This window comes from Amblyraja radiata, chromosome 8 (genome assembly GCF_010909765.2).
Source record: "Amblyraja radiata isolate CabotCenter1 chromosome 8, sAmbRad1.1.pri, whole genome shotgun sequence".
Lineage (NCBI taxonomy): Eukaryota > Metazoa > Chordata > Chondrichthyes > Rajiformes > Rajidae > Amblyraja > Amblyraja radiata.
In genome coordinates this window covers 53571406-53592111 of record NC_045963.1, presented here as the reverse complement: position 1 = coordinate 53592111, position 20706 = coordinate 53571406, and the positions used below count along the sequence as shown (strand labels likewise).

The 20706-nt window shown below is 45.2% G+C and overlaps 1 protein-coding gene across 1 annotated transcript in view; it reads right to left on the bottom strand.

Moving 5' to 3' along the window:
• Positions 1 to 591: 591 nt before the first annotated feature.
• The window catches only part of LOC116976496 (cation channel sperm-associated protein subunit epsilon-like protein), a 47148-nt gene continuing 27033 nt past the window's right edge, over positions 592 to 20706 (bottom strand). Inside the window, exons 5-7 of the mRNA XM_033026387.1 lie at positions 14811 to 14917; positions 8234 to 8732; positions 592 to 690 (exon numbers count right to left, since the gene is read on the bottom strand). Coding sequence (XP_032882278.1) covers positions 592 to 690; positions 8234 to 8732; positions 14811 to 14917 — 705 coding nt within the window. The remainder of the gene's footprint in view (positions 691 to 8233; positions 8733 to 14810; positions 14918 to 20706) is intronic.

Below are 20706 nucleotides of genomic sequence, written 5' to 3'. Positions count from 1 at the left end.
GAGAAGGAGAAGGAGAAGGAGAAGAAGAAGAAGAAGAAGAAGAAGCTATGCCAGATGAACCACAAGGTGCTGATGAAAGATCAATTAGTCAACTTCAAGAAACAGATAACACACACACTACCTGCTTGAGAGAAACCGACAGAGAGAGAAACAAATCATGGTTACAGGTTAACAGATTAATTGATACACAGAAGAAACTAATGGAATCAGAACAGAACGTGATCAAGGTGAAATCTAATATGAGCCAACTATGGAACCACTTCCAGGAGGTTGGCAAGAAACAAGATGTACTGCTGTGTTCAGAGCCGTCTTGGGAAGAACGAGAAGACACACCCAGTGGGATGAAGACAAGAAGAAGATATTCAATGGTTTCATGAAAAAGGCAGAGAAGTGGTTATCTGAAATTATGTCACAACTTACGAGCTTAGTAGCTGGTAGTGCGAAGCAACAAGGTGCCAGAACGGAAGATGAAATTAGATGACGAGATAATATCTCCAATATATTTTTACGAGGATCAAGACATAAATCTGGTTCTTCAGCCAGTTCGGTTTTGAGGGCTTCTGCTCGAATGGAGCTGAACTAGCTGCTCTCTCAATTGAAGCGGATGCCTTGAGAAGGAATCATGACTTTGAAGAAGAACAAGAAGAGATGACGCGACAGCAAGAAGAGATGACGCGACAGAATGAGAAGCTGAGAAGACGTAAGGGACAACTGGAATTAGAATACAAAGATGGCGGTGGCCAAAACAAAGGAGGAGCTACTGAAAAGTGAGGGGTCAAGATGCAGCTCTAGATCATCGAAGACGATGAGCTCTGGAATAAGAAGACAAACTGCGCAAAGTGAATTAGCAGTTGGATCAATTCCACAATTGAGGTCCATCTAATTTCAATGCTTTGAAAACCCATTGGAACAAAGGAAGATGGGTGAAACTTCATCTCAGCAAATGAGTGCTAGATCGAAACCAATTACTATTGGAGTGTCTGTGGATGCTCGAGACAAACCAAACAGGGAGAAGAAAGGAAAAAGGAAGAAGTGGAGCCCGAGGGCTGAGGGAGAACTGAGAAGGGGAGGAGATAGCAAGGGCTACCGGAAATTGGTAATTTCATACCGATATCTGAAGTGTTTACGCATGGAACTATGCCTGTTGATCGTCAAAATATACCAAGACATGAAGACTTGAAGAAATGGCCTTACCTGATGGATGTCAAGATATCTGAAATAAATTCTAGTGTTGATCTACTTATCGGAATGAATGTTTTGAAGGCGTTGGAACCTATACAGATTGTTAGGAGCCAAGGCGATGGACTGTATGGTACAAAAACCCGACTTGGATGGGTTATCTATGGCTCCTTGAATGGAACCACGAAATCGAAAATCAGATGAACTATCCTACCATTGCTGTTAATCAAATGTCTACTGATGGATTAGAAAAGCCGGTGATGAAGCCATACAATCATGACTTCAATGAAAGTACCAGCAGGAAATCTGAAGAGTCGGAGAATGAAGAGTTGAAGTTCATGGATGTTATGAACTACTCAGTAAAAACTGATGGACACTATTGTGTGGACTTACCTTTCAAACAGGAAAGTGTTAATCCGCCAAATAATCGTCGTATGGCAGAGCAACGTACCCAGACTTTGAAATGCAAATTTGACGAGAATACTAAATTTCATGAAAGAAAATTGAAGAATAATCTCTACAGGGATGATTGCTTAAAATTCATGTCTACTGAGCAGGAAGCAATTCTACCAGTAGAACATCAGACTTCTCTTTGCAATAAGGGAGAATTCACACTTTCCAAGTGGAACGGCGACAATTGTGAAAGCATTCCACTAGATGATAGAGCCAAAGAAACCAGAGTTCGATTTGGACAAAGACGATCTGCCAATGGAAAGAGCATTGGGAGTTATTAATGTTGTACAACTGAAATATGTTGACACGGAAGAAAATACTGTGAATGAAGTTTCCAGAGAACTGACAGTGAAATGTTTCTTAAGAGAGAAGAAATGGATCAATGAACTAAAATCTCTCAGCAAGCCAGACAGAGAATGGCCAAAGCTTGAGCTGGGATTTGAAATCCCTGCTAATGATCCAGACATTAAATCAAACCTTACGGTGAACTTTATTGCTAAAGATCCTGTATTCTTTTGAAGGATTTTCATACTTCAACATTGCTGTTACAACACATCCATGAATTGATCGGACATGAAGGAAGACGTTTCATGCTATCAAAGCTTTGGATTATATACTGGGTATCATGCCTGATTCTAAGGGTTTGGTATGCACGATACGACTTTGAATTAAAACCAGTGTTTTAATAAGATTAACAATCTAGTTGTGCTTGTCTCTAGAAGGCAAAAGTGAAGATGGAAGAATCGATGAAGAATTCTGATTGCAGATATATAGTGCATGCTATTTTTTTCCTCGTTAGTATAGTGGTTAGTATCCCCGCCTGTCAAGCGGTAGACAGGGGTTCAATTTCCCACGAGGAGCCACCGGGGTTTTATTCCCTGACCTTTTGTTTTTGATATATGTTAAGCCTTTATGGCCAATTTTTTAATGTGTATTAGTAATTGCCTCGTAATATACTCGGAACAACTAGGTATGTGGTGGCCATTTCCCTGTTTTGCATGTCATTGATGATGGCATGTGCCTTCAAATTTTACTGCCCGTTGTATTGTGGGTGGAATTTATGATGTGTTTTTGGGTGTGTTTGGAGCTTAGATGCTTGTGCAGAAGTTTAGGTTTTAGATTAGTTTGGAGGGACGATGGGGAAGATTAACCCTTTGACCATGCGGGCCACATGCGGGGTCCATGCGAGATCTAAAGGAGATCATGCCAGTGTAATGGAGATATGAGGAGTTTTCTAATGTCTAAAGTAATAAGCTGGAGTTCGATGAAGATTGTTGTATCGAGTCGTAAGAAATTTGGATGTATCTTAGTTTTCTGTCAACAATAAAGCATTTATTCATAAAAAGACTGTGTTTGGAAGCTATATCTGTGAAGAAGCTCTGAAGGTCTCTGTGAGTAAGCTCGCATGAGTTTCGAAGACACCCCCTTCAACCATTCTCATCCATTTAGTGGCTGGGGTGCTAATTACCTGAAAGATATGAAAATCTGCCCCTACATTAAGTCGAAGGGAACCTCCAGCAGGGGGGTTAAATACCAGTCCCAGAGATTGGTACGGAAGACTGAGTTACTCCAGCATTTTATGTCCTTTTGTGTAAACCAGCACCTACAGTCCCTTGTTTCTGTCTACAGCCTTCCTTACTGTCTGCAACTGTAATGAGGCTCCACAAAACCAGTGCAGTTGTCAGCCAACCAGACAGAACCCTAAACAGCAGTGGTCCCTTTAAGAGGACATCACGGGCTTTTGGAGGTCAGGTGGGAGAGTGACATGAGAGAGAGTGACATGGGCCCATGGAAGCATGAGAAAACAAACCACAGAAAGTGTTTTTGGCGGTTGCGTGGAACTCATGACCAGGGGGGAATGAGTGTGTGGAGACTGATTAGGAGTATAAAAAAAACATGCGGTGACTATGCTGTGAGACTGGAGACAGAGAAGGGTTGAAATGAGCGAAGGGCCTGAGAGAGATTGGTGGACCTACCAGGTGCAATAAGTGAAGCCTTGCTGCAACCCTGTGAAGAGAGGCGCAGAGTGAGACCCCATGGGTGTGACTGTCATGAAAAGGCTCGTGCTTGAGCTCAAATAGGAGCTGAAATTGAGACCAAAAACCCCATTCCACGAATCTCCAGTCCAGGCTGTCGTGGGAGTGCCCTAATATGCAGCTAAGGAGCGTGCAAAGCATAGTTACTGCTTTAACTGTTTATTTGTTGTACTCATATCTTACTTGGGATTTGCTATTGTTTTGATTGTACCATTGTCGCTATTTGAATAAATACACCTTTTACCTCCAAACATGTTCTTTCTCCATGTATTGATCAGAATCCTCTGTACCTGCTTACAACATTACAACAGAGATCCCAATACAAATCCCTGCAGAACTCCACTGGTCAAAGTCATACAGCCACAATAACACACTTCCACATCAACCCTCAGTCTTCTGTGAGTAAACCAGTTCTGAATCCAAATGACCAAGTCACTGTAGATCCCATGAATCTTAATCTTCTGGAACAGTGTACTATGAGGGACTTTATCAAATGCCTTATAAAATTCCATGTAGAAAACATTCACTACCATAGCCAAAGAATCCTCTCCAATAGCTTCTTTACCACCAATATGAGACTCATGGGCCTATAATTTCCAGGATTATTTATACTTCACTTCTTAAACACAGGAATGAAATTGGCTATACTCCAGTCTACCAATCTCCTTATTTTTAAAATTCCCTACAGCATTACTATAATTGGAAGCCTAGAAACAACACCCATTCATGTTCTCTGCCCATTGCTGCTTCTATATCAAATGATGCGTTTTCTAATCTTTTCTAATTAATGTACTGATGTTGTTCTTCATTAAACGTGCCATACCATGTCCCTTTTCGTTTTGCCTATCCTTCCTAAATACCAAATACTGTGGTGTGACGACACCTGGTGGTTAGGCCACTTGCTATGCGAACCCTCGGCAGTCGGGGGGTAGGGTCACGTGACTGGGAAATGGTGGTAAGGATTTGTCACGGGATATAGGGGTGTGTCCCAGCATATATTACGAGCCCCGGGTCAACCTTCCCTCTCTTCATCCTCTATCGCTTTACATGAGTGCCCTGGCACATCAGCAGAAACCAAGCTCAAGTCAACAGACGACGTGCCTCGCAGCAGCGACAATTATTTTTGTGTTAGAGTAACAAACGTGCTTGTATACCTAACCTACAATGCCTGAATAAAGAAACCGTTTATTCACAACGTTTGATGCCTCTACATTGGTAACCCCAATGGTCCAAAACGGATATTTTGGATTTCACGATGCACGCAGCCGACAACCCACCTCTACAGGGGTGACCCGATGTCTGCAGCTAACAGCCCAGATCTACGGTGATTGCGCGATGGATTAGTGAAGACAAATGTAGATCCCTTACAGTCAGAAACAGATGAATTTATAATGGGAAACAAGGAAATGCCAGAACAGTTAAACGAGTACTTTGGTTCTGTCTTCACAACGAAAGACACAAAAAATCTCCTAGAAATTCTAGGGAACCGAAGATCTAGTGGGAGGGAGGAACTGAAGGAAACCCACATTAGTCAGGTAATGGTGTTAGGTAAACTGTTGGGACTGAATGCAGATAAATCCCCAGGGCCTAATGGTGTGCATCCCAGAGTACTCAAGAAGGTGGTCCTAGAAATCCTGGATGCATTGGTGATCATTTTTCAATGTTCTTTCAACACTGGATCAGTTCCTGTGGACTGGAGGGTAGCCAATGTAAAGAGGATGAGAGCGAATGGGGAATTATAGACCAGTTAGCCTTACATCAGTATTGGTTAAGATGCTTGAGTCAATTATTAAAGATGTAATAGGGGGCGCTGTCCTGTGTATGGCTGCCCAGCCAGCAGCTGTCCGTCTTTTTCAATCTCTTTTTTTATTTTTAGTTAGTTAAAGTGTTTTTGCTCTGGAGGTCTAGACTTTTTTATGTGGGGGGAGGGGGGGGGGGGGGAGGGGGAAACTATCTTTCAGGGTCCCTACCTGGTCAGAGGCAGCTTTTCTCCAGGCTGCAGTTTCGACCCGTCCTCGCGGCCTACCAGCGGGCCTGGAGCGGTGTTTCCTGAGGGGACCGCCCAGAACCTCGGCTTCGGTGGCGGCACAGCACTGGAGCGCTATCGTAGAGCGGAGCGGAGCGGGCGATGCCTTGCCCGGGTCGCCACGCTGGAGCTCCGGTGAGCTGAAGACCACCGGGATAAACATCGCGGAGCTGCGGGTCTGTGGAGCGGCCAGCTGCGGGCGGCGGCGCCGAACTTTACACCGGGAGCCTGGGATCTCTCGATGAGATCGCCAGTGGTGGAGCTCCAACCGGCGCTGCCTTATTGGCTTCGGAAGCCGCGGTCTCCGGTGAGGGAAGCAGCCGTTCCAGGGTTCCCATGCTATTATTAATAGCAGCGCATTTGGAAAACACTGACAGGATCGGTCAAAGTCAGCATGGGTTTATGCATGGGAAATCATGCTTGACTATTCTTCTGGAATTTTTTGAGAATGTAACAAGTAGAATGGATAAGGGAGAGCCAGTGGATGTGGTGTATCTGGATTTTCACAAAGCCTTTGACAAGGTCCCACACAAGAGATTAATGTGCAAAATTAGACCACATGGTATTGGAGGTAGGGTATTGACATGGATAGAGAAGTGGTTGATAGACAGAAAGCAGAGTAGGAATTAACGGGTCCTTTTCAGAATGGCAGGCAGTAACTAGTGGCGTGCCACAAGAATCGGTGCTGGAATCCCAGTTATTTACAATATATGTTAACGATTTATAGATAAGGTAATTAAATGTGACATCTCCAAGTTTGCAGATGACACAAAGCTGGGTGGCAGTGTGAGCTGTGAGGATGCTATGAGGCTGCAGGATGACTTGGATAGGTTGGGTGAGTGGGCAGAAGCATGGCAGATGCAGTACAATGTGGATAAATGTGAGGTTATTTATTAGGGGCACGGAGGTCATTCTGCAGTTGTACAGGGCATGGTGAGACCTCACCTGGAGTATTGTGTGCAGTTTTGGTCTCCTAATTTGAGGAAGGACATTATTGCTATTGAGGGAATTCAGCGTATGTTCAGCAGGTTAATTCCCTGGATGGCGGGACTGACATATGAAGAAAAAATGGGTCGGTTGGGCTTGTATTCACTGGAATTTAGGATGAGAGGGGATCTTATAGAATCATAAAAAATTCTTAAAGGTTTGGACAGGCTAGATGCAGGAAAAATGTTTCCGATGTTGGGGGAAGTCCAGAACCAGGGGTCTCAGTTTAAGAATAAGGGCTAGGCCATTTAGGACTGAGATGAGGAAAAATCTCTTTACCCAGAGAATTGTGAATCTGTGGAATTCTCTGCCACAGAAGGCAGTGGAGGCCAATTCATTTGATGTTTTCAAGAGAGTTAGATTTGCTCTTAGGGCTAAAGGAATTAAGGGATATGGGGAAAACGCAGGAACTGGTACTGATTTTGGATGATCAGCCATGATCATATTAAATGACAGTGCTGGCTTGAATGGCCTACTCCTGCATCTATTTTCTATGTCTATTTCAAACTTACACTTGCAGCTTTATTTCTCTCTCCCTTGACTACCTTCTCAGGTTTCATTCTGCTGCCAAGTCAACATAAATTATCCTCCAAAAGTACGACTAAACACCCCTGCAAGTCTACTGGCATTCAGCTCAATGGTCCATGATTAGACCAAGCTGATAAGGTCTAGAGTAAGGTGTACAACTAGAAAGTATTATAGGATAAATGTTCTTATTAGTTTCCAAGGCAAATCTTTCAGCAGTTTCCAAAGTACTGCAGCTGGTTCATGGCGGGGAATTACCTTGTCAATGTCCAGCTGCAGATGGGGTCAGTTCGATTACTGCTGGGAAGATACAAGAATACATTTTGTGTTTGGAGACACAAGTGCTGCAGACGCTGTAATCTGGAGCAAAAATCAAACTGAAAGCTGGCAGGCAATGGTGATAGAGACAAATAAGGAGAGGGAAAAAGAGACACATGAAGCCAGATGGGGGGAATGGGGGAGTGGCTGGCAGCTCTTGTTTTATCACTTTATCACTTTCCAGCCTCTGTCTCTGCACACATATAAATGGGGAGATACTGTTTCTTTTGGATTGTGTGTTTATTTTTCTCCACAAATAAATCCTAAAAGAGTAAATTTTATTCCATATCTCAGGGTAGTGATTTGTTAATTCCTTAATGGTGAATTTCCATAACCTGAATGGCTATAATACAAGGCTGTAATATCGTGATCTGCTTATTGTATGATTAACTTTCTGACCAATGATGACTATCATGACTCATGTTATAAGCTTCAGTCATTTTACTGGAACAAACAGGGAACCAACAAATTGGCATCCAAATTTGGCAACCTTTGATCAATTTCTGAAGTCCTCTCCTCTTCATACATAACTGGGATGTTTGACGAGCCCAGATCGCTGAAGTTGCGAGACAGCTACACCATCTGCAGCATCACCATGCTGCCTAGTACTCTTGGCATAGTGAGTAATTTTAAATCAGAATGGTCACTAAATATAAAAGCTTGCAAAGAGAAAATGTATCTAATTTCTTTATACTTTAAATAGACTTACCTTTACTGGATATGCAGCTGCACACGACATTCTGCTTCGTAGGCCAATAATCCTGCCTTCAGGTAAATTATTTTCATTCCCAAGTTTTGCGTAAAAACCTTTTGCATGTCTTATGTAGAGTGAATCTCCAATAAGAAATAAGATATTTCTCTCCAGGAAGGCAGCTGTCTTTACTTCAATCTCTACCTCTTGTTGTTTTTCAGTGGGCACAATTTTTAGCTCCTCCACTGTAACAAAACCATCGTGACTTATAAATGTGCCAAAATCAGTCAGAAGTAAAGCACTGGTGGCAGAACAGGGATGATGTACAATTAAGGGATTGCTGCCATAAGCAAGTTGCAGTGAAAGGTATCCCAGTGCTTTAATGACAGACAAATCAAGACGTTTTTCAATTGTGTAGGATGTGTCCATGATAAATAAATCTTGGAAAGTTATTGGTTTGCCGGCAATTGTTAAAATTAGTTCAGTAGTTACATTATAGATGACAACTGTCCAGTACCTGTAAAAAGCAGAAAGAATTGCTAAATCTTTAAGATTTGTGATCTAATGACTAAAGGGTAAACATTCCTAGGACACCATCTGCGTTTTCAACTTGATTCTTTCACATTTGTGTCCATTTATACGTGTATTATTCTGCTAATTTTATCAACTGCTAGGTTATTTACTCTAAAGTTGATATGCTAGAATTAGGTTATCCATAATGTCCAATGCAATGGAAAGCATTTTTTTGAAATGGTAAATAAAATATAACATTTCTATGGGAATCATACGGGATGTTTTATTTTGAAATAGTTTTGAAGCACACAAGCACTCAAATGTAAATATGTTTTTATTACATGGAGGGAAGAACTGCAGATGCTGTTTTAACTCGAAAGTAGATGCAAAATGCTGGAGTAACTCAGCAGGACAGGCAGAATCTCTGGAGATAAGGAATGTGTGACGTTTCGGGTCAAGACCCTTCTTCAGACTGATGTCAGGGGAGTGGGCGGGACAGAGAAAGATTGAAGTCGGAGAAAATAAGTGGTGGGAGAACTGAGGGGGAGGGGATGGAGAGAGCGGGAAAGCAAGGACTATTTGAAGTTAGAGATGTCAATGTTCATACCGCTGGGGTGTAAGCTACCCAAGCGAAATATGAGGTGCTGTTACACTCTGACAATGGAGGAGGCCCAGGCCAGAAAGGTCAGATTGAAAGGTTAGAAGAATCGGCAAACCAGAGGACTGGGAGAAATTTAGAACTCAACAGAGGAGGACAAAGGGGTTACTTAAGAGGGGGGGGGTGGGGGGGGGGAGAGCATGAAATAAAGCTTGCCGGAAATATAAAAACTGACTGTAAAAGTTTCTATAGGTATGTAAAAAGGAAAAGATTAGTGAAGATGAATGTACGTCCATTACAATCAGAGACAGGTGAATTTATAATGGGAAAAAAGGAAATGGCAGAACAGTTAAACAAGCACTTTGGTCAATGATTTGGATGAGAAAATACGGAGCAAGATTAACAAGTTTGCTGATGTTACAAAAGTTAGCGGTTTTGCAGATAGTGAAGATGGTTGTGAATGATTACAGCAGGATCTGGATTGATTGGCCAGGTGGGCGGAGGAATGGTTGATTAAATTTAATATAGAAAAGTGTGACGTTTTGCATTTTGGGATGTCGAACAAGGGCAGGGCCTACACGGTAAATGGTAGACCTTTGCGCAGTGTTGTAGAGCAGAGGGATCTAGGATTACAAGTGCATGGTTCCATGACGGTCGAGTCGCAGGTAGATAAGGTGGTCAAAAAGGCTTTTGGCACTTTGGCCTTCACCAGTCAAGAGTATTGAGTATAGATGTTGGGAGGTCATGTTGCAGTTGTAAAAGACGTAGGTGAGACCGCATTTGGAATATTGTGTTCAGTTCTGGGCACTATGTTATAGGAAAGATATTGTCAAGTTTGAAAGGGTTCAGAAAAGATCTACGAGGATGTTGCCAGGATTAGAGGGTGTGAGCTATAGGGAGAGATTGAGTAGGCTGGGTCTCTATTCCATGGAGCGTAGGAGGATGAGGGGAGATCTTATAAAGGTATTCAAAATCATGAGAGGAATAGATCGGGTAGATGCATAGAGTCTTTTACCCAGAGTAGGGGTATCGAGGACCAGATGACATTGGTTCAAAGTGAAGGGGAAAAGATTTAATAGGAATCCAAGGGGTAACTTTTTCATACAGAGGGTGGTGGGTGTATGAAACAAGCTGCCAGAGGAGGTAGTTGAGACTGTGACTATCCCATCGTTTAAGAAACAGTTGGACAGGTACATGGATACGACAGGCTTGGAGGGTTATGGACCAAATGCAGGCAAGTGGGACTAGGGTAGCTGGGACATCGTTGGCTGGTGTGGGCGAGTTGGGACAAAGGGCCCGTTTCCACACTGTATTACTCTATGACTCTATGTTATAGCAGTGCATTTGGAAAGCAGTGACGGGACCGGTCAAAGTCAGCATGGATTTATGAAGGGGAAATCATGTTTGACTAATCTTTTGGAATTTTTTGAGGATGTAACAAGTAGAATGGCTAAGGGAGAGCCAGTGGATGTGGTGTATCTGGACTTTCAAAAAGCCTTTGACAAGGTCCCACACTAGAGATTAGTGTGCAAAATTGGAGCACATGGTATTGGGGTAGGGTAGTGACATGGATAGAGAACTGGTTGGCAGACAGGAAGCAAAGAGTAGGAATTAACGGGTACCTTTCAGACCCCAATTATTTACTATATATATTAACGATTTAAACAAAGTAATGAAATGTAACATCTCCATGTTTGCGGTTGACAAAGCTGGATGGCAGTGTGAGCTGCGAGGAGGATGCTATGAGGCTGCAGGGTGACTTGGATAATTTGGGTGAGTGGGCAGAAGCATGGCAGATGCAGTATAATGTGGATAAATGTGAGGTTATCCACTTTGGTGGCAAGAACAGGAAGGCAGATTATTATCTGAATGGTGTCAGATTAGGAGAAGGGGAGGTGCAACGAGACCTGGGTGTGTTTGTACATCAGTCATAGAAAGTAAGCATGCAGGTACAGCAGGCAGTGAAGAAAGCCAATGGCATGTTGGCCTTCATTGTGAGAGGAGCGGAGTTTAGGAGCAAGGAGGCCTACTACAGTTGGGGCCCTACAAGTGAGACTGCACCTTTAGTATTTTGTGCAATTTTGGTCTCCTAATTTGAGGGGCATTATTGCTATTGAGGGAGTGCAGCGTAGGTTCACCAGGTTAATTCCCGGGATGGCGGGACTGATGTATGATGAAAGAATGGGTCGATTGGGCTTGTATTCGCTGGAATTTAGAAGGATGAGAGGGATTCTTATAAAAACATATAAAATTCTTGGAGGATTGGACAGGGTAGATGCAGAAAAAATGTTATCGTTGTTGGGGGAGTCCAGAACCAGGGGTCACAGTTTAGGAATAAGAGGTAGGCCATTTAGGACTGAGATGAGAAAAAACGTTTGTGAGTCTGTTGCGTTCTCTGCCACAGAAGGCAGTGGAGGTCAATTCACTGGATGTTTTCAAGAGAGATTTAGTTCTTGGGGTCAAGGGAATCAAGGGATATGGGGAAAAAGCTGGAACGGGGTACCTGATTTTGGATGAACAGCCACGATCATATTGAATGACGATGTTGGCTCAATGGTCCGAATGGCCTATTTGCACCTATTTTCTATGTCTATGTTTCTATGAATGGGAGGAGGTTAAAGTGCTGAGCAATTTTTATTACACTCAGTTCTGATGAATGATACTGTTAAAACTGCATACAATTGTCCGAAGAAGGGTTTCGGCCCGAAACGTCGTCTATTTCCTTCGCTCCATAGATGCTGCCTCATCCGCTGAGTTTCTCCAGCAATTTTGTCTCGCTACAAATAGCTTACACTCACTTCTGCTCCCACTTTCCAGTAACGTAAAACAAAGTTCACTTTCACTTCTATACCCAAGGCCTCTATTCTAGGTGTTTGTTACCTATTGGAAATCTGCTGTCCAAAACATGCAGGCTGTTTGAATTATGGTCTTTTTAGGTCCTCTGCATTATCTGACAGGTATTAGGATGTGGGAAGACATGCTTAAGAACTCCATGAAAGGAAGGGAAGAAAGTCTACAACAAGCTTAACCTAAGACTATTCCCATCTTGACTTCTTCAGAAAGTTCATGCCAAGTATGGTGCCAAGATAACATAGAAACATAGAAAATAGGTGCAGGAGGAGGCCATTTGGCCCTTCGAGCCAGCACCGATAGTCTAGTAAGTGAGAGAAAAGGGGAGAGAAAGAGAGAAGGGGAGAGAGGGGGGAGAGAGAGAGAGAGGGGAGAGAGAGAGAGGGGGGAAAGAGACGGGGGAGAGAGAGAAGAGGGGAGAGAAAGAGAGAGGGGGGAGAGAGAGGAGGGGGATAATGGAAATGAAGCCGAAATGCCAACTAACCGAAAAGGTGGGACGCCTAAATGCAAACTAACCGAAAGGGCGGGACGTCTAAAAGCCATCTAACCAAAAGGCTGCATGGCCTAAAAGCAAACTCACCGAATGGCCGCTCTGACGTAACGCCACCTACCCGAAAGACGGCATCGCCTACAAGCCAACGGATCAAATCCCGCTCGACAGACAAGTCAAATAACGGACACGACGTTGCCGGGGGGGCGAGACTTGTCAGCGATTGGGCCAGACCCCTGTATCCATCACATCACTGTGGAGGGATGAACATTGTCCCACACCTCCGCTCCACCCAACTGCTTGGGTTCAGATTGCCCAGTCACCTATTGGTTGTGTGGGAAAATGACCCTCATGCTCCCGCCTCCCCCTTCTCTCTCCCTTCTCTGTCTCCACTCTCTCTCTCCTTATCTCTCCCTTCTCTCTCCCCTTCTCTCTCTCCTCCTCTCTTTCACCCTCTCTCCCTTCTCTTTCTCTCCCTCTTCTCTCGCCCCTCTCTCTCTCCCCCTCTCTCTCCCTTCTATCTCTCTTTCTCTCCCCTCTTCTCTCTCTCCCTCTCTCCCCCTCACCCTCTTCTCTCTCTCCACCTTCTATTTCTCTCCCCTCTTCTCTCTCTCCACCTCTCTCCCTCATCTCTCTCCCCCTCTCTTTCTCTCCCCTCTTCTCTCTCTCCCACTCTCTCTCCCCCCTCTCTCTATCTCCCCTTCTCTCTTCATCTCCCCTTTTCTCTCACTTCTACCTCTCTCTCTCTCCCCTCTCTCTTTCCCTTCTCTCTCTCCCTTCTCTCTCTCTCCCCCCCACTTATGCAGAGCGGCTATGGAAGTTGAGAAAACTGGCACTGACAGCAAAGATAGACACAAAATGCTGGAGTGACTCAGTGGGGCAGGCAGCATCTCTGGAGAGAAGGAATGGGTGGCGTTTCGGTTCGAGACTCTTCAGACTCAGTCTTCAGGTCTGAAGAATGGTCTCGTCACGAAACATCATCCATTCTTTCTCTCCAGAGATGCTGCTTGTTCCGCTGAGTTACTCCAGCTTTTTGTGTCCATCTTTGGTTAAAACAGTTTACAGATTCTGGTGTTTTGTGCGTGGGAGCTTGCTGTGTGTGTTCCGGGGGAGAGTGGGTGCTGTCCCGAGGGATGCGCACCTTCGGCCGCTTACAACTTGGTGCTTGGGTTCAGATTGCCCAGAGAAGCTCTGGCCGGTCTCCGGCAGGAAAGGCCGCGCCAATCCAGATGTTAGGCCGCGAGGAGGGGCAGAAGATGCGGCTCGAAGGATAGACGCATCCTCGACCAGGAAGTGACTAAGAGAAACTGTTTCCCCCTCCCCCCCTCCTCCACATAAAAAAGACTAAAGACCTCGCGCATGCCCTGACTAGTATTTAAAGAGCCAGTGACCATCTCTCTTGCCTTTCTGCTGTGTGAATTTAAAGTGATATGTTAATTTCAAATATCTTGCTGTATTTCAGAGATGTTTCATGATTTTTGATTGTTCTCAGCTATTCATAGAACCTTTCAGACATCTTTGCAGCATGTTGAGGCAATTTATATATTTTTAATGTATTAGGATTTCCATTTGGTTTCTAAACTGCAATGATCCACTGTCCAATTCTCATTGCTATTAGATTTAATTTTCAGCTGGTGTTCCAACTCTCAGCATTTTGCTTTTCATGCCATTGCCCACTGGATCCCATTGTCAATTCTGTGTCCACAACCACTTTTGTGTCATCTCAATCAGTTTGCTATTATGTGGTGGTGGTTTTGAATCTAGCCTGTGCCCAATGGCTCACAATGAACAAACAGAGAATGACTCCTCAGCATACAAAATAATGAGGAACTCTTCTATCATTTAGCAAGGCGGATGTGTTTCTATTTGCTTTTAGCTGAGATAGATAGGATTCTTCAAAAATATCCTACTTTTCACAGTAAAATGCTAATAATCTGCCATTCAATTATTTAGAAATCTTAATGGTCAGGTATTTAGCTCATAAAGGCACCTTTACCACCCTCCCTTCTAATGGACTGGCTCCCCATTTCTTACACTCCCTTTATACTCACTGGGACCCCATTTCCTGTAAAATTGGTTAATGTTCATGCAAAGAAAGTATTGCTTGCAGATATTACTTTAACAACCCTTTTTGGAATACATACCCCTCTGCAGCATGAAACTGTGTGTTGTAGTCGTGAGTGATCGGATATGAGTCCAGAAAAAAGTCTTGACCCAGATTAAAGAATTCTTTGGTTAAAACACGAGATAACTGTTGGGAAAAACCATACGTCATTTGAGTTAGATATAGCTCTTAGGGCTAACGGAATCAAGGGATATGGGGAGAAAACAGGAACAGGGTACTGATTCTGGATGATCAGCCATGATCATATTGAATGGTGGTGCTGGCTTGAAGGACCGAATTGCATACTCCTGCACCTAATTTTTGTTTCTAAACAGTTTTGAACAGTGAGTAACTGTTCATTAGTAAAGAATTTTGTGACATTCTATTGTCATAGAGTGATACAATGTGGAAACAGGCCTTTCGGCCCAACTCGCCCACACCGGCCAACAATGTCCCAGCTACACTAGTCCCACTTGCCTGCACTTGGTCCATATCCCTCCAAACCTGTCCTATCCATGTACCTGTCCAACTGTTTCTTAGATGATGGGATAGTCCCAGACTCAACTACCTCATATGGGAGCTTGTCCCATACACCCACCACCCTCTGTATGAAAAAGTTACCCCTCGGATTCCTATTAAATCTTTTCCCCTTCACCTTGAACCTATGTCCTCTGGTCCTCGATTCCCCTACTCTGGGCAAAAGACTGTGCATTTACCCGATCTATTCCTCTCATGATTTTGTATACCTCTATAAGATCTCCCCTCATCCTGCTGTGCTCCATGGAATAGAGACCCAGCTTACTCAACCTCTCCCTATAGCTCACACCCGCTAATCCTGGCAACATCCTCGTAAATCTTTTCTGAGCCCTTTCAAGCTTGACAAAATCTTTCCTGTAACATGGTGCCCAGAACTGAGCACAAGATTCTAAATACGGTCTTGCCAACGTCTTATACAACTGCAACATGACCTCCCAACTTCTATACTCAATTCTCTGACTAATAAAGACCAAAGTGCCAAAAGTCTTTTTAACCAGCTTATCTACCTGCGAGGAACCATGCACCTATACTCCTAGATCCCTCTGCTCTACAACACTATCCAGAGGCCTATAATTTACTGTGTATGTCCTGTCCTTGTTCGACGTCCCAAAATACAACACCTCACACTTTCAGCTATCTCTCCTTGGATCCCATGTGATCTAACCTTCCAGAGCAGCCTACCATGCGGAACCTTATCGATCGCCTTCCTGAAGTCCATGTACACAACATCTACAGCTCTGCCCTCAGAACAAAAATCTTGTACAAAATCAATCAGACTTGTGAGACACGATCTCCCATGTACAAAACCATGCTGACTATCCCTAATCAGCCGTTGCCTATCCAAATGCTTGTCTAACCTATCCCTCAGAATACTCTCCAGTAACTTACCAACCACAGATGTTAAGCTCATCGACCTATAGTTCCCAGCACTTTCCCTGCAGCCCTTCTTGAAAAGAGGAATAACATTTGCCACCCTCCAGTCTTCCGGCACCTCTCCTGTATTTAAGGACAACTCGTAAATTTCAACCAGGGTTCACGCAATTTCTTCTCTAGTTTTCCACAATGTCCTCGGATATATCTGATCAGGCCCTGGGGATTTGTCTACCTTCAAACATGACAGTATGTACGTTCAGTGCTTCTTTGACGGTAACCCTCTGAAGACACTTCCAGTGACTGCTCCAATTTCCTCCGTCCTCGGTAAATTCAGAGGAGAAATACTAATTTAGGACCTTGCCCATCTCCTGTGGCTCAACACAGAGGTGACCACTTTGATTCCTGAGAGGTCCCACTCTCTCTCTAGTTATCCTTTCCCCCCTTATGTATTTATGCCATGTGTTCACTAAAGATGGCCTGAAAACTGAACCGGCAAAAACCATTGCTATCAACGAGTTACCAGCACACACAGATGTGCTGAGTCTGCAGAGATTCCTTGGCATGGTAAACTACCTGGGTTAATTTATACCGAATTTCAGTGAAGCATCGGCCTCTCTGCGCCAGCTTACCCACAAAGACAGTTTGGGCTTGGCACGAGGAACAGTAGAGGGCGTTTGACACTCTTAAGCAACAAATGTCTGGTTCCCCCACTCTCGCTTATTTTAATCCTAAACTACCCGTCACAGTGACTTGTGACACTTCACAGTACGGACTAGGCGCAGCCTGTCTGCAAGGTGATGGCAGCGGCAAAAGCTTGTCGCTTATGCTTCGCGCACCATGACTGACACGGAACAATGCTACGCCCAAATTGAAAAGGAGCTGCTAGCAGTCATCTTTGCATGCAAGAAGTTTAATGACTTTATCTTTGGATATACGGTCACGATTGAAATTGACCACCAACCCCTGGTCAGCATCTTTAACAAACCGATACATGCCTCTCCAGGACGCCTTCAACGGATGTTACTTTAGCTTCAAAAGTATGATTATGCCTTGACCTACAAACGTGGCACGGACATGCACCTGGCCGACACCCTCTCCCATGCTCCCCGAAAGACCTGTGAGGATCCAACCTCACCGGATTACGACTTTGTGGTGATGACTGTGTCTTTTATTCCCTCGTCTTGTGTGGAGGACTTGGTTATCCACACTGCTGCTGACAGAACCTTACGGTCTCTAGCCTCCGTTATTAAGAACGGCTGGTCTGACAAACATTACAATGTACCACTTCCAGTTTGACCTTTCTTTGCAGTCCGTGATGAACTAGTACTACAAGATGGTATTATTGTAAAAGGCCACAAGGCTGTAGTTCCTGTATACTTCTCTATACAGCAAGTATTTTGACGCTGTCCTGCAAGCAACCATCCTGCGAGCAAAAAACATGTTTTATTGGCCTGGAGTGACTGAATACATGTGGCATCCTGTGCATTGTGCAACAGGTTGGCACCTCATCAACAAAAGAAACCGCTTCTCTCACACCCGGTTCCTGCCCTCCCGTGGTCTGCGGTGGCAACCGACATATTTGAGTGGCATGGCAATCAGTACCTGGTTCGTGTCAACTCGTATTCCGGTTGGTTTGATATCGATCTTCTTAGTAGCCCCACTTCTCACGGGGTAGTTTTAAAACTCGCTCACCACTTCGCAGACCACGGAACTCCTTGTCAACTGCTGACAACGGTAGTCAATTTACTAGCCAACACTTCAAAGACTTTGCTGCATGCTGGGGTTTTTGCCACATCACCAGCAGCCCTGAATATCCTCAGTCGAATAGGGTGGCTGAACGCGCTGTCAGGAGTGCCGAACAATTAATGGAATGATCCCACGGAGCTAAACCCGATGTATACCTGAACTTGCTCATCCTGCACATTTCCCGTGACCCTATCTTGTGTTCACCTGCTCAGCGTTTACTGTCCAGCCAGACCCGAGCCACATTGCCTGTAGCGGTTCAGGCACTAGTTCCGCAGGTAGTCCCACCATCAGAGGTCCAGTCCAAGCTGCAACAAAAGTGCGATATACAAAAAGAATGGTATGACAAAACGAGCAGACAGTTGCCACCATTAACAGAGGGGCAAAGTGGTTTGTTTGCAAACCGACAAAGGTCATGACCGTATCGCTGTGATTTCTGGAACTGCCTCAGAGCCACGTTCACACTTGGTCAATGCTGATGGCGGCACCTACAGACGTAGTAGGCAACACATCCTGCCTGTGAATGAGCCAGCTCCACCTCCGTACTATCCTGACTGCACAGGTGTACTTGTAGTGGCCATTTGGCTTATTTTGTGTGTTATGGCATTTATCTTTAAGTTTTAGACTGCCCGTAATTATGTCTGTGGGATTTATTACATAGTCAGGAGCGTGTTTGCTGCTAGGTTTCTTGCACAGAAGCTTAGTTTTAGTTTAGCTCGGAGATACATGGCAGAAGGAACACCCTTCGACCATGTAGAGTTTGCCGAGACATGAGGAGTTTTCAAACATTTAAAAATGAAATGCTGGAGTTGCAAGAGTTAGTGCGGTTATCCCCCATCTTATCTATATTACTAAAAGTCTGTTCTTGACCGGTTTTGGCCATCTGTGCTGCGATTTCCGAGAGAACGCCGCCACCTATGGCCGTCATTTTTGGCCACCTTGCTCAGAACCCCCCTCCGCCGTATGTGTGCCGAGGATTTTTCCCGTCGATGAAAAATTACAGAGATATTAATGATTTTACAGAATTCCCCATTCTCTCTGCTGCCCCTGCTGGCGGCAGCGGGGAGGGACTATAAAACCAGGAAGTGGTGTGCCTCAATCAGTGTCTGCAAGCTGGAGGAAGGCAGAGGGTCACGTTTCTCTGAGCTGTGAATAACACTGAGCACGTCTACTCAAATGTAAGTGTCCTTAATGGTTCTAAAACGCTTGCAGAATGTGTCTATTGGTTCTAAAATGTTTGCAAAAAGTGTCTCGTTTGGTTCTACAATGCTTGCGGAATGTGTCTTTTTTGGTTCTAAAATGTTTTTGAGGTTCTCCCCCCCCTCTCCTCTTCCCCCCCCCTCCTCTTCCCCCTCTCCTCTCCCCCTCTCCCTTCCCTTTTCTCTCTTCTCCCCCCTCTCCTCTCCTCTCCCCACCTCATTCCTCCTCTTCCCCCCCACTCCTCCCCCCCTCTCCTCTCCCCCCTCTCCCCCCTCTCCTCCCACCCCTCTCCACTCCCCCCTCCTCTCCCCCCCTCCCCCACTCTCTCTCACCCCTCTTTTTCTCCCCCACCATTCCTCCCCTAAACCCCTCCCCTGCACACACCCCTACCCCTTCCCTCCACCCTCCCTCCCCCTCCCTGCTCCCCACCTCTCCCCCACCCCTCAGCACACCCTCTCTCCCCCTCTTTACCCCCTCTCTTCCCCCTCTCTCTCCCCCCCTCCCCCCTCTCTCCCCTCCATCCCCTCCCCCACCCTCCCTCCCTCCCCTAAATCCCCTCCCCTCCCCTAAATCCCCTCCCCTCCACACCCCCTACCCTCTTCCCTCCACCCTCCCCCCTCTCTCCCCCTCCCTGCTCCCCATCTCACCCCCCTCTCAGTACCCCCTCTCTCTCCCCCTCACTCTCACCCTCTCTCTCTCCTCCCCTCATCCCCCACCTTTCCCCCCTCACCCACCCTCCCTCTTATCCTCCTCTCCACCCCCCATCCCTCTTCCCTCTCTCTCTGTGTCTCTGTCTCTCTCTCTGCCTCTGCCCCTTCTCTCTCTGCCCCCACTCTCTACCCCCGCCCGCCCCCCGCCCCCCTCTCTAGATGTGACTGCAAGTTGGGGGCTATGCGTCAGTAGATAGGGTGGTTATGGGGTAAAAGGAGCAAATTAATAATATTAATATAATATCAAGGGGGTAATTAGCGTGAGTGCGGGGGGGGGGGGGTAGTTAGTGTGTGTGAATGCTGCCTGCCTCCTCCCCCCCCCCCCCCCACAACCGCACATTGGGGGAACAGACCCAACGGGTCTGCACTTGGTCTAGTTAGATTTATAGTTACGAACCTCCATTTTGTACACAGCATGCTGGTAGCAGTTTAAAATATTGGCCACTGCAAATATCTGCAAAAGCCTGTGAATACAGAAGCCAACTGGCACATGTGACAAATAAATGTATCTTGTATCTTGTATCTTGCATCTTGGTTCGTCGGCTGTGTTGCGATACCTGAGGGTGTTGTTGGGTTAAGATACGCGGGACGAGGAGTCCGCTTGCCTTGTTGAGAGATCCAGGGATTGCTGGATTGAGAGACATGGGCGGAGGTGCTTGGTTGAGATATCCGAGGGGTTGTCGGGTTGAGAAACGAAGGAGGATGGGCTAGGGCCTGGATAAAAGTGATGGCAGTTGTGTTATATGGATCCGGGTAGATATAGAGCCAATGAAACTAGCTGAGAATCTATTATAATGTAGTCAATCCTAGAATAACTATGATATACATGAGAAAACAAAGAAACTTCTTTGTCATTTCGGGGTAAGAATCTCC